The sequence below is a fragment of the Pelodiscus sinensis genome, chromosome 1 (genome assembly GCF_049634645.1).
Source record: "Pelodiscus sinensis isolate JC-2024 chromosome 1, ASM4963464v1, whole genome shotgun sequence".
Taxonomy (NCBI): domain Eukaryota; kingdom Metazoa; phylum Chordata; order Testudines; family Trionychidae; genus Pelodiscus; species Pelodiscus sinensis.
In genome coordinates this window covers 76,730,187-76,742,895 of record NC_134711.1, presented here as the reverse complement: position 1 = coordinate 76,742,895, position 12,709 = coordinate 76,730,187, and the positions used below count along the sequence as shown (strand labels likewise).

The following is a 12,709-nucleotide window of genomic DNA, read 5'->3' as shown; positions in this document are numbered from 1 at the left end:
GCACATGGTAGGAGCATCCAGTGTGAATGTGTCAATTCATGAACTTCAGTCCTCTTGTGGATGTATTTCATGCATTTCTCATTATGTCCAATATGATGGCAAACTTAAAATTGGAGAGCCACTCCAGATAGTGGAACTCTCTTTCACACTTTTATTATTCTCACAGCAGACTGTCAGGTAAACTGCTGGATTATACAGCTACAGTCACAGTAAGCAAAATGATGATGATAGTAGTCCCAAATCTGGGACTCTGGTCTGGCATGTTGCTAGGTGTAACAGATTCAGTCCTGTCTGCGAGCACCCCTTAGTGGCTGAAGGAGGTCACACAATAATTACCTCACCTGTTTGCGGGCAAGGCACAGTCCAATCCTTGGCCAAGGTTCAGGCCTCCTCTTGACCCCCTCTTTCAGGTGTAGTTTGTAGGAGGTTAGGGGGGACCCAGGCCTGCCCACTTCTCTGGGTCCCGGCCCAGGGACCTTCTATGTAGCAGTTACCTGCCAGGTTTCAGAGTCCATAATTCTAGTTGTGTCCCTGGGCCACTTCCCCAAGATGCTGTCTCATTCAGCCATTCTCTAGGGCTTAGTTGCAAAGTTCCCCTTTTCTGGGGTTCCTCAGAGTTACCACTGGCTAGCCTTTCTCAAAAGGATCTAGCTCAACTTACCTGCATGGGCTCAACTCACACTCGGAGCTGTCCAAGGTGCTTGTGTTCCCAGTCAGCCCAGAGGTTTAACTGGGTTGAGCTCCAGGTTGGAACTGCCTGGCCTTCGCCAGCAGCTCCTTATATAGCAGCCTGCCATACCCTGATTGGCTACAGTGCAAGCTTCCCCTCTACCCTGCCCGGAGGACCTCTCCACTGCTGCTGCTACTGGCCAGAGTGCTGAAAAGCCTCCAGTGGGGAGGTCGGGCTCTGTCTGCCCCATCACCCTGAATCAAAGAGCTCCAGGAGTGGAAACGAGCCTGGAGAATTTAGGGTCTGCATTCTGAAGAATCTCAGCTGGGCCAGCAGCAGCTGGGCAGAGGAACCCAGGTGTCAGCAGGGCCAGGTGACACCGGGAAGCCTCTTCCCTGGGTGGGGAACCCGTGGGGTCAGTAGGTGGACGACCCCTACCAGCGGGGCCGGTGGTAGCTTGAGAACCCCAGAGACCTCTCTGTGGCGGGGCTCGGATGGCTGGACAGTCCCGACTGGGAAACCCCTGGCAGCAGCGGAGCCAGGCAGTGGCCTGAGAGCTCCAGCTGGGTAACTCTGGTGGCGGGGCGAGGTGGCAGCAAGGGAGTCCTGGCCCCAGCAGGGGAATCCCTGGTGGCAGTGGCCAGCCTAGCGGCCCTGGTCCATAAACCCCTAGAGGCAGTGAGCCTGGGCTACCACAGTGGGGCCACCAGCAGCTGGGCAGCCTGTAGAACCTTGAGAAACCCCTAGAGATAGCGGAGTTGGCATCAGCCAGACAGCCCAGCCAAGAACCCCTAGAGGCATAAGGGCTGGCCAACTCATGGGAACCCCTGGCACAGTGGGAGAGCAGCAGGACAGGGAGCCTCAGCTGGGCCAGCCTTAGCGGGCCAGTGGTAGAGTGGAGAGCCCCAGAGAGATGAGCTTGCATCAGGGCAGCTAGCAGGAGAACATTGACCTCCCCGGTTCAGCAAACTCCCTCATCCAGGACAGCTCACCCAAGGGTGCCAGACCAGGGAGGTCCAACCTGTATAAGAATTTTGCTGTCTTACAGAAATGGATTCCAGGTAGTCAGATGTTTGCAATGCAGTTGTTGGGTGTTCTAAGTAGAGATGTGACTGGGTGACTGGTTAACCAGTATCCAGGAGCAGCCTCCTGCCCGCGGCCCCCCATTAGCAGAGGGCTGCCATAGCCCCGCGGGTGTCAGGTGCTGGCTACTTGGCACATGGGTGTGTGTGTGTCTGTGTGTGTGAGAACAGGAGCAGCCACCCCACATGTGGTGGGTCTGGAAACTGAAGCTGGCCCCCCTTGTGCTTGGGGCTATCATTTCCTGCTGTCATCCCCTGCCCCAATGCAGGATCCCACTTAATTGATTAACTGATGTTATATCCCTAATTCTAAGAGACTTTCTTGATTGAAAGATTGGAGTGCATTCACATAGAAACACAATGTACTGCATTATAAGATAGGGATGTAAATGACTAGTCGACTACCCAATAAGCAAATGCTATCTCTGTCAGAGAGTGGCACCAAGGGTGGGGGAGCAGGAACTGGTGCTGGGGGGGGGAGTCAGCTTAAAAGCCAGTTCCCCCCAGCACTGTCTTCATGGGGGAGGGAGCAGAAGGGGCAGAGGGCAGCAGGAAAATGGCACGAGTGGGAATTGAAACAGTCCTGCTCCTGCTGGTCCCGACTGCTTCTCTTCTCCCTTTGAAATGTACAAGAGTTGCCTGCAGCTCTTGTACATTTCAAAGGGAGAGGCACAGAGAGGCACCAGTGCCAGCAGGAACTGCTTCGGTCCCCGCTGGCAAGGGTTCCCGCTGCCTGTCTTCCTTTGAAATGTAGAAGAGCTGCTCGTGGCTCCTGTACATTTCAAAGGGAGAGAGGCAATGGGGATAGCAAGTGCCCCCCTTATAGGCTAATCAAGTGGTCGATGGAAATTCCATTGACTACTAGATTAGCTGATTAATTGAAATTTAATATCCCTATTATGGATATTAACATGTTCTTAACATGAGTGTCTGCCATTCAGATGATTGCTTTTGAGAATCATAAGTACAAGTTCATAGATAGTATTGGTGTTTGCTGATGATTATTTTATTGTTACAGAAAAAGTATTTTAAATTCAAGATGCCACCCAATTTAGATTGGAAGAAGCTTATGAGAATTGATGCTGATGTTCTGCCTCGTCAAGAAGAGCTGGCAGATAGCTTGCTGGAAACAGTATCCAAGGTACTCTAAGTAAATTTTAAGAATTTTATTATGCATTCTTTAATTAACTAGTATAGTGTGTTTGTAGCATTAAGTGTGTTTATTTAATTTTTGTTATGCTTAACTAAATAAAATTCTTGTCTATATTTATTTAGGTAGAAGGAAATGACTTAAAAGGTGAAAATCTTGAACATGTAGTACATCTTTTTAAAATTACACAGTCACTAATGAAGGTTTGTATTAATCTTATTTTTTAAAAAAACATGACTTTTTAAAATGCATTCATGTATCATCCCTTCACACTGTGCTGCCTGAATACCTCATAGATCTTAACTAAGGCCAATCATTTGAAATACAGGTACACAGCTAATATTCATATGTTCAAATATCAAAATTATACATTCATAGCATTAGCATAATCATATTCAGCAAATCATAACCTTTCCATGGACATCCTATTAACTACTTTTTGTTGCAAATACTTAAATGATTAGAATTATGATCTAAATGGTCATATTTTAATCAGAAAACATCACTCTTCTCCATATCTCAAAATTACTCTTTTGAAATCTTACATCCTGTCATAGATGTATTACAAATGGCAGTGCTAAGCAGGTCACAAAGTCTGTATTTTGTAGGGATTTTTTCTGTAGTTTTCAGGGTGTGTGCTTTTGAATACATAGTACCATAGTTTTTTTTATTGTTACTATAACACCTATGGAAAAATACCCTCTGTGGGTTAGTAGATAGAGCACCTGAGTGGTACTTGATAGTACCTGGTTTTATTCCTGGCTCAACCACCGGTTAGGGTGATATTAGGTAGGCTACTTGACCTCTCTGTATCTCAGTTTCCTCATCAGTAAAAAATGGGGATAAATTAAACTGCTATGTTTGTAAAGTGCTTTGAGATGTATGGATGAAAAGCCATATATAAGAGCTAGGTATTTTACTATGTATCTCAATTCTTATGTGAATGTGGATCAAGTGAAAAATTTTGGAGGCTGGTTTGATAAAGAAAAGATTGCTTCCCTTTTGTAAAATGTCCATTGGTTCTAGCATGAGATTTTTGTGTAGGTTATCACCATTTTATAAATCAGCCTAAGGGTAAATATGTTTTCTTACTATGTATATTTCTTTGTTAGATGAAAGCTCAAGAGGTAGAGCTTGCATTAGAAGAAGTTGAAAAAGCTGGGGAAGAACAAGCTAAATTTGGTGAGCAATCCTTCTAAATAAGCATTTAGAATAGCTATGAACAAAATTACTTATTACATGGATAAAACATTAGGATTAAATAATTATAGGTTGAATCCTTGCCACATTGGAAATTTTGCCATTGGTTTCCTTGATTTCAATGGGGATAGGATTTCACCCCGATATTGATGAATGGGGATGAAGATTGCTGTTGTTTCTGTAGTTCTCATAAGGTTTTTTTTTTTTTTTTTTTTTTTTGCTTAGAGGAATTGGATAACCCAGTATGTCCTATTTTTATTTCAACAGAAAATCAATTAAAAGCAAAAGTTATGAAACTAGAAAATGAATTAGAGGTATGTTTATTTTTAAATTAAATTAGTTTCTAGAGCTCCAGTAATATTTCTTCTCTGTGAACTTGGGTGTAGTTTCTGACATTATTTGAGTTTTGAGCATGAAGAAATAATCTCTTCTTTTTAAAAATGTTTTAAAAAAGATGGTGGGTTTTGTGCTAGGATAAAGATTTTTTTTTTAAAAAAAGCCCTTCAATAAGTGTACATATTAGGGACTGATCAAGTGTATAGAACTAAATTAAAAGATTATCATTGATCTCTTTTCAGGCAATTCAAGTAAATGAAAGACAGATAGTGGAATAGATTTTAAGCAGCAGACTGCAACTTTATGAACTAATACTGAGTAGAGATGGTATATGTCTCCACCTTCTGTCACATACCAGGTCCAGTGAGTGCATCAGGACAGGACTCCCAGTAGTGAACCCAGCATTTATTGAACTTCATTGTATTTTGATCCCCTTCTGACAACAAAATTTCTACATGACCTCAGTCCCCCATGTTATTCTATAGTTAGTTATAGGGTCTGGCAAGCTGGGCAGTTGCTTGGGGGCCCACAAAGCTAAGTTGCTTTGGCTTCAGCCCCAGTTTGTGGGTCTTGGGCTTCAGCATTTTTGCCTTAGGATCCAGAAAATCTAACACAGACCCTGGCAACCCCAGTAAAATAAACTCACAACCCAAAGATTCAGGTCATGTCTGAGTTCTTTAACCCTGTCTCCCAGCATGGGATAGAGAGTACTAAGGAGAAGCCTCTGTCTGAAAGATTTCAGACCTCATCTTCTGTGTATAGGCACAAGGCCCACTAGCATAATAGGGTTCATTTAAATCTGGGAGCAAACTCTATTAGTCTTTATCCACACTGGACATTAGGGATGTTAAAATGTGTCTGAGTTACATGCAGGGTGGCAGCCAGCTGTCTCTGCTGCCTCCCATACAGACTCACCATGCTGCCGTCTCTGATTGTACTGGCTCCCACCAGCCACCATGCTCTGCTGCCTCTGTATCAGAGGCAACAGTGTGGGGCAGCAGGCAGCTCCCTAGGAGCCAGACTGGGAGCCATGTGTAGCCATTTGGGTAACCAATAAACTCCTGCTTATCTGTTACCCGTTTAAACAGCTACACTCTAACACTCCTACTGGAGAACTTCAGGTTGTGACAAATGATGCATTCTTATATTATAGCTTAGTATCAGACTTCTAAATCCTATTATTTCTTACCTAAACTGTGCCTCCACAATTCTGTGAGGAAACACAGCTCTGTATCTACCCAGCAAGGAGGGAAGTCTGTGCAGCTGAACAGACAAGAGACTTGTGTAGCACAGGAAAGTTTAAATTTTGAAGGAGAATAATGAGAACCAGCTTGTTACCAATCCTCCTCTCAGCTGGCCAATGGGATGTAACAAACCCAGAGAGGGAGAGGGTCCTCAATCCAGCCTGTGCTTTCCTCCCTGCTGTTCTACTGAGAATGGCAAGTCCACTCTTTTGGTCCAACCAGCATCATCCTTCCCTGGCCTGCTTTGGGGGAAGGTGTGCTGGAGGGGGGATATTTTCAGGCAGAGGCTCTCTTCCATGATCCCTCTTCTGGGGATACTATAGTCTTCCTGCTGCCCAACCAAATGTTCCCCTTTCCTTCCACACTGGCACGTTGAGGACAGATTCTCTAGTCTAGGCTTTGGATCAGACTCTTAGGTCTGCTAAGGAATGCTGCTGAAAAAAATGTATTTGCCATGTATTGTAGTTAATTTCAGTATTAATTTGGAATAGTATCAAGACGTATCTAGGGAGCACTGTGTATGTATGAAGATCTCTAGGAAGATTTTTATTTTAATGACTCTGGAGATTTACATTCAAGTGATTTTTTTGTAGACACTAAAACATTAGATTAGGGGTGGGAAACCTCAGGTCTGGGGGCCGGATACATCCTCCAGCTTGTCTGGATCTGGCCCCCGAGTCTCATTCGCCCCCAGCATTGGGGAGCCCACACTGGGCTGGAGCACACAAAATCTGCTAGGCTCAGCCCACCTAGGCTCTGGTGTGTGAGGGGAATGTGGGGAGGATCTTTCTTCTCAGTTGAAGCTACATCAATGAGGGTTTGGGTTTGTGTGGCCCTTGGCTGATTTTTCGGTGGGTCAATAGCCCCCAACCCAAAAATGGTTCCCCACCCCGCCTTAGATGGCCGCATGATCCATTATTTTGTTTTTTAAAGCTGTGTTTGAAAACATTGTTACCTCCATGCAAATATCTTTTTCACTAGCTGTCTTACATTTTTAATATGAAGAAAAATATGGACATTTGTTAATTTTTAACATTCCTCTAAGATGGCACAGCGAGCTACTGGTGGTCGTGATACTCGGTTTTTGCGTGATGAGATCCGTCAATTGGAAAAGCAGTTGGAACAAAAAGACAAAGAATTAGCAGATATGGAAAAGGAGTTAGAAAAAGAGAAAAAAGTTAGTGAACAGGTAAGATATATTATATTTGGTTGCACTTTCTCTCTTAATTCATTAGGTAAGGGCTAATGTTCTCCATTGTGGAATTTGCAGGTGGTACAATGTTGTTGCTGCTATTTCCTGACCTAAACTCTGCTCTTCAGGTCAGGACACCAGATTTTTTTCCTTCCTTAAGGGGAACAATTTGGCTGTTCAGTTTCTCCCAACCATTTGTTTAGAAACCTTTACTTTTAATGAGGGTTAATTCTGCCCGTTCAAGCCAAGTAACTCTGGCATTAATAAGGGATAGGGCTCAGAGTCAAGCCAGTGAGTCAGTTTTCCATCCTGCTCAGAGGAGCTGTGACTCTAACACAGAAAAAACCAATCAGGAGTATTTTGATTGGGGCTCTAATGAAGAGGAAAAGGTACCCAGTCAGTTCAGAGACAAGTCTTGAGGAGACCTGGACTGAAAAGGGAAAACCTTGAAAAGATAGTGCCCTCCCTTAGATACAGAAGTGGTTGTTCAACTCCCTGGGATAAGAAGATCTTACTCGATTTCCGTTTCTTACTATGTATTGAGGAATTTTCAATAATACTCAGGATAGGTACTAGGTATGTTAAGAAGTGAGTATTTCACTAATCGTGTAGTCAACAGAATTTTTATCAACTATACTATTAGTTGATAAGGGAAGGTGCTCAATCCCAGCTCGTGTCTGGGAATTACCCTTGCTGCAGCCGTGCAGTTTAAATGTAGTAAGGCAGGCAGCCTGGCTTCTACTGCATTTAAACTGTAGAGCCTCAGCAGGGGTAGGTCCCAGACCCAGCGCGAGTTGGGTCTGAGTTGGGCTTGCTTTGTACTGTCTCACGCCAGGACCAGCAGCCTCTTTCCATGGGGGTGGGGGTTCCCAGCATGGAGCTGGGACCCTCTACAGACAGGCACTGCTGCCGGAGCAGTCTCTGCCCACAGCCAGCCCAGACCACTGCAGATAGGGGCTGCTACCAGAGCAGCCTCTTCTTACTTCCCCTGCCATGCTCTGCCTCAGGTAGAAGCAGTAGTGAGAGGAGGGGGGAGGTGGCAACACAGAGAAGGTGCAGGGGGGAACCCCCTTTTAAGCTGGGTTCCCCCAGCACCAGCTCCTGCACCCCCCGTTGCTGCCTCTGATACAGAGGCAGCAAGGAGAGAGGGATGCAAGTTGTCAACTTGACTAACTGACAAGCCTAGGCTTATTGGTTAGTTGACTAGGCAACTACTCGCTTACATCCCTACTCTATAGAAGTTAGTGGAAAAACTTCCATTTATTTTAGCAGAGCTTGGATTCTGCTTTGCGGCAGCCTCCCCTTTCTCAGGGGTGGGGGTGGGCAGGTGGCACTGTGGACACGGTGCTGGGGGGAACCGGCTTAAAAACTGGTTTAAAAGCCGGTTCACCCCAGCACCAGCTACTGCTCCCTTTCCCTCCGCCCTGTTGCTGCCTTTGAAACAGAGACAGCAGGGGGCAGGAAATGCGAGTGGTTGACTTGACTACTCATTTACATCCCGAATAGGTACTGCAAACTGCAGAGGCTCCAGGTGCAAAAAGACAAATGCATTTGTGTCTTTCCAAAGGCAGTAATTAATATTTTTAATGAACATTTGAGGTGAAAATCAGGGGTTGAATGAATCTCTTTTCCTTTGCTTTCTCATCTGAAGGAGGTTTTGCTGGGCTTTTCTCTAAACATAGAGGCTTTCACAATGCTCTGTAATTGATCACTGTTCCTTTTCTACGCTGCAGCATGTCTGAACCTGCAGGGAAACCTGTTCCTGTGCAGTCCTATCTGAGGCTGCAGCCTAACAGGAATTGTGTATGTCTGGCTTTTAGCCCAAGCACCATTGCAGTGCCAGGGAAAGAAGCACAGATTTCAGGCAGCTTAGAGTGGGAATTGTGCCTTTTGATCATCCACCCTTGCTTTGCCCAAGAAAAGGGCTCAGACTCCAAAAAGCAGGGATGGGCCTGCCTTTCTCTCCCCACTCCTCCCCTGCTCCACATGTTGGCTCCATATTAGGAACATTCCGATAGGCAGTGACTAAAACAGAGGCACAGGAGGACTATAGTCACCAGACCTGCACTTTCATGGGGTTACAGAGCGGCAAGAAATGCCTTCCAATGTTCAAAATTATCCTTATTGACTGAGTAAAGCTGTGAGTGGTACAAAGTTTCTGCGACAATACTTACTTGAGTGCTAGCTAGCAAGCAGGCAGCTTTTCAGAATATATCTGTGGAGCCAGCAGCAGCATGCCTCCCAACTTGGGTCAACACCTTTAAGTTTGTACAATTACACAAAAAGTAGGTGTCTAGGTAATATTTTACAGTTGTGGCCTAGCCTGTAGCCTGGGTTCTGAAGCCTATACTCTGCTTTCTACAGTTTAGAACCCAGTCTCCAGCCCAAACTGCAGTATCTCCACAACTAGTTTTAGTGTGGTAGTATGAACCTGAGTTTGTCAACATGCGTTCCGTAGATTTTCCCTCACGCTTCTGGAACGTCCAGCAGGCTACTTTCACGTTCGGGCTATCTGTACAGTACCCCTCCTTGGTTGTGTGGTCCCCATGCCAGGATGAATAGTGAACTACCTTTCCCTGGTAAGCAGCCATGGAAATAAGTTCTACAAGTACATCATAGACAAACCAAACAAAACCTACAGGACTTCATCAGAGCAGAATGTCAGTGGCTTTCAAAGAACCCATTAATAAATTATTAATTATGTGGAGAGGGCCGATAAAGAAAAGTTGTTTATTAGTTCCCATAATAGAAGAACTAGAGGACACCAAATGAAATTAATGGGTAGCAGGTTTAAAACTAATAAAAGAAAGTTCTTCTTCACACAGCGTGTAGTCAACCTGTGGAACTCCTTGCCAGAGGAGGCTGTGAAGGCTAGGACTATAATAGAGTTTAAAGAGAAGCTAGATAATTTCATGGAGGTTAGGTCCATAAAAGGCTATTAGCCAGGGGATAAAATGGTGTCCTTGGCCTCTGTCTGTCAGAGGCTGGAGAGGGATGGCAGGAGACAAATCGCTTGATCATTATCTTCGGTCCACCCTCTCTGGGGCACCTGGTGCTGGCCACTGTCGGTAGACAGGATACTGGGCTAGATGGACCTTTGGTCTGACCCAGTACGGCCGTTCTTATGTTCTTATGTTCCCTTTGAAGCAAAAGTAGATACATGTTTTCCCCTTGATGCCTCCGTTGAAGGCATCATAAAATCCAAATTAGAATACATGATTAAACCAAATAGTAAACAAAAATATTTATATGAAACATAAAAATTTCATGAATTTGGGAGCATAAGGTTGTTGCAGGAATAGCTTTGCTAGTCAAAAACCTAGTCAGAAAGGAATTTCTTCTAAAAGACCCCATAGATTTGTGGGTTTCAAACTGGGCTTTGTGGTCCCTTATGGCAGGGCTACTCAACTTTGGAAGCTCCAAGCACCACAGTGATACTCACAGCACATGTGGTTCTTAAGTTGAATCTGTATGTAAGTCGGAACTGGCGTCCAGATTCAGCTGCTGCTGAAACTGATCGCCAGTTCTGACTTACATACAGAATCAACTTAAGAACCCCAAGCGTCCCCAAGTCAGCTGCTGCTGAAACTGATCAGCAGCTGATTCCTGGAAGCCCGAGGCAGAGCAACTCTGCCTCGGGCTTTCTGTAGTCAGCGCTGGTCAGTTTCAGCAGTGGCTAAATCAGGACGCTTGGGGCAGAGCAGCTGGGGTGCTGCTGGGTTGCTCCAGTAGCGCCGCTCCTCGGCGCTACTGGACCAACCCAGCAGCACCCCATCTGCTCTGCCCCAGGCGTCCTGATTCAGCCGCTGCTGAAACTGACCAGCAGCAGCTGAATCAGGACCAGAGCAGCTGGGCTGCTGCTGGGTTGGTGCAGTAGCGCCCAGAGCGGCGCTGCGGGACCAACCAGCAGCGCCCCAGCTGCTCTGCCGCAGGCGTCCAGAGAAAAGCCTAGTCTGCTGGGGGGGGGAGGCGTACTAGCTGCGCCCCCCCCCCCCCTCCACCCCAGCAGACCAGGAAGACGCGGGCGGCAGACCAAGACGCACCGCGGTCCCGCCGCCTGGGTCCTCCACGGCTTTGCTCCCAGTTTCCCTGGTCTGCTGGAGACCAGCAGACCAGGGAGACGGGGAGCAAAGCCTCTGAGGACGCCGGCAGCGGGACAGCCGCGGGGCGTCTGGGCTGTCCCGCTGCCGGCTTTCCCCGCGGCTTTGCAAAGCCTCGGGGAAGCCGGCAGTGGAGCAGCCCAGGTGGCCTGGGCTGCCTCGCTGGCCGAGCCCCTCCGCGGCTATGCAAAGCCTCGAGGAAGCTGGCAGCGGAGCAGCCCAGGCGCGCCTGGGTTGCCCCGCTGCCCGAGCCCCCCGCGGCTTTGCAAAGTCTGGGGAAACCGGCAGCGGAGCAGCCTAGGCGCGCCTGGGTTGCCCCGCTGCCCGAGCCCCCCCGTGGCTTTGCAAAGCCTCGAGGAAGCTGGCAGCGGAGCAGCCCAGGCGCGCCTGGGTTGCCCTGCTGCCTGAGCCCCCCCCGCGGCTTTGCAAAGTCTGGGAAAGCCGGCAGCGGAGCAGCCCAGGCACGCCTGTGTTGCCCCGCTGCCCGAGCTGCCTGCGGCTTTGCAAAGTCTGGGGAAGCCAGCAGCGGAGCAGCCCAGGCGCGCCTGGGTTGCCCTGCAGCCCGAGCCCCCCCCCGCGGCTTTGCAAAGTCTGGGAAAGCCGGCAGCGGAGCAGCCCAGGCACGCCTGGGTTGCCCCGCTGCCCGAGCCCCCCGCGGCTTTGCAAAGTCTGGGGAAGCTGGCAGCGGAGCAGCCCAGGAGCGCCTGGGTTGCCCCGCTGCCCGAGCCCCCCCGCGGCTTTGCAAAGTCTGGGGGGCTTGGGCAGCGGCTTTGCTCCGCGTCTTCCTGGTCTGCAGACCAGGGAGACGCGGAGCAGCTTTTCTCGCCCGGAGTACACGGGCGGCGGGACCGCGAGGTCCCGCAGTCCGTGTACTCCGGGGCAGCCCCGTTCGTAACTGCGGATCCGACATAAGTCGGATCCGCGTAAGTCGGGGACTGCCTGTATGTATATTTCACACTGACGGGCATGAATGCACAGATTAAAGCAAAACTACATGCAGACCCATTAAGTCAGTTCTGCTGATATTAATAAAATGCTATATTTCCACCCATATGACAGCACTTTCAATGAGCAATGACAGTTCAGGAATTTGACTACTAAAACTACTGAAACGTATTTCAACAGAAGACCATTATATTGACTTGCCATTATGGAGCGTGTTCGCAGTGGAGGCCATGTTCAAAGGATCCCACCTGCATGCCACGTGTTGAGCCCTGCATAAACCCAAACTGCACCGTGGGCTGCAAACAAACAGTGTGTTGAGTAGCTCTGCCTTATGGGGCCATTAGTTTATTACATGAGGATTCTGAGGTGTCAGTTCTGCATGTGGTGGAGATTGGGCTGTTATCCCCAGCAGGACTGACTGTTTGAGCTCCGGTATACACAAGACTGACAGCTCAGTTCCACTCTCCATCCCACTCTGCCTCCGGCCCTGCTCTGCCCCCAAAGAAAGGATGCCAAAATAGAAGTTTGCTCAGGGCACCATTTTCCCCAAGGCTGGCCCTGGGATTGAGACAACATTACAGGGCTTGATTATTCATCAGCGGATGAGCTTGATTAAACTGCAGACCAGTCAGAACACTGAGAAAGACAAGTATATATAATTCAACAGTGAGACATACAGGCATATACTTTTTCCTTAAAACAATTGCCATGGCCACTGCAAAAAGAGAGAGCCTCTTGAAGCTTACATTAAACAGTTACCTGCATTGTCACCTCTGGTATTGAAAAAAAC

General features: G+C 47.7%; 1 protein-coding gene across 5 annotated transcripts in view; it reads left to right on the top strand.

Moving 5' to 3' along the window:
- Nucleotides 1-12,709, top strand: part of CEP290 (centrosomal protein 290) — a 129,968-nt gene that overhangs the window by 3,102 nt on the left and 114,157 nt on the right. For 4 of the 5 annotated variants that reach the window (XM_006114000.4, XM_025180148.2, XM_075932772.1 and 1 more), the window contains exons 2-6: nt 2,771-2,893; nt 3,028-3,105; nt 4,015-4,084; nt 4,370-4,416; nt 6,728-6,871. In XM_006114000.4, coding sequence (XP_006114062.2) covers nt 2,792-2,893; nt 3,028-3,105; nt 4,015-4,084; nt 4,370-4,416; nt 6,728-6,871 — 441 coding nt within the window. In that variant the 5' untranslated portion in view covers nt 2,771-2,791. Of the gene's footprint in view, nt 1-2,770; nt 2,894-3,027; nt 3,106-4,014; nt 4,085-4,369; nt 4,417-6,727; nt 6,872-12,709 lie in introns of those variants that run through there. The other variant, XM_075932784.1, reaches the window with a different exon arrangement.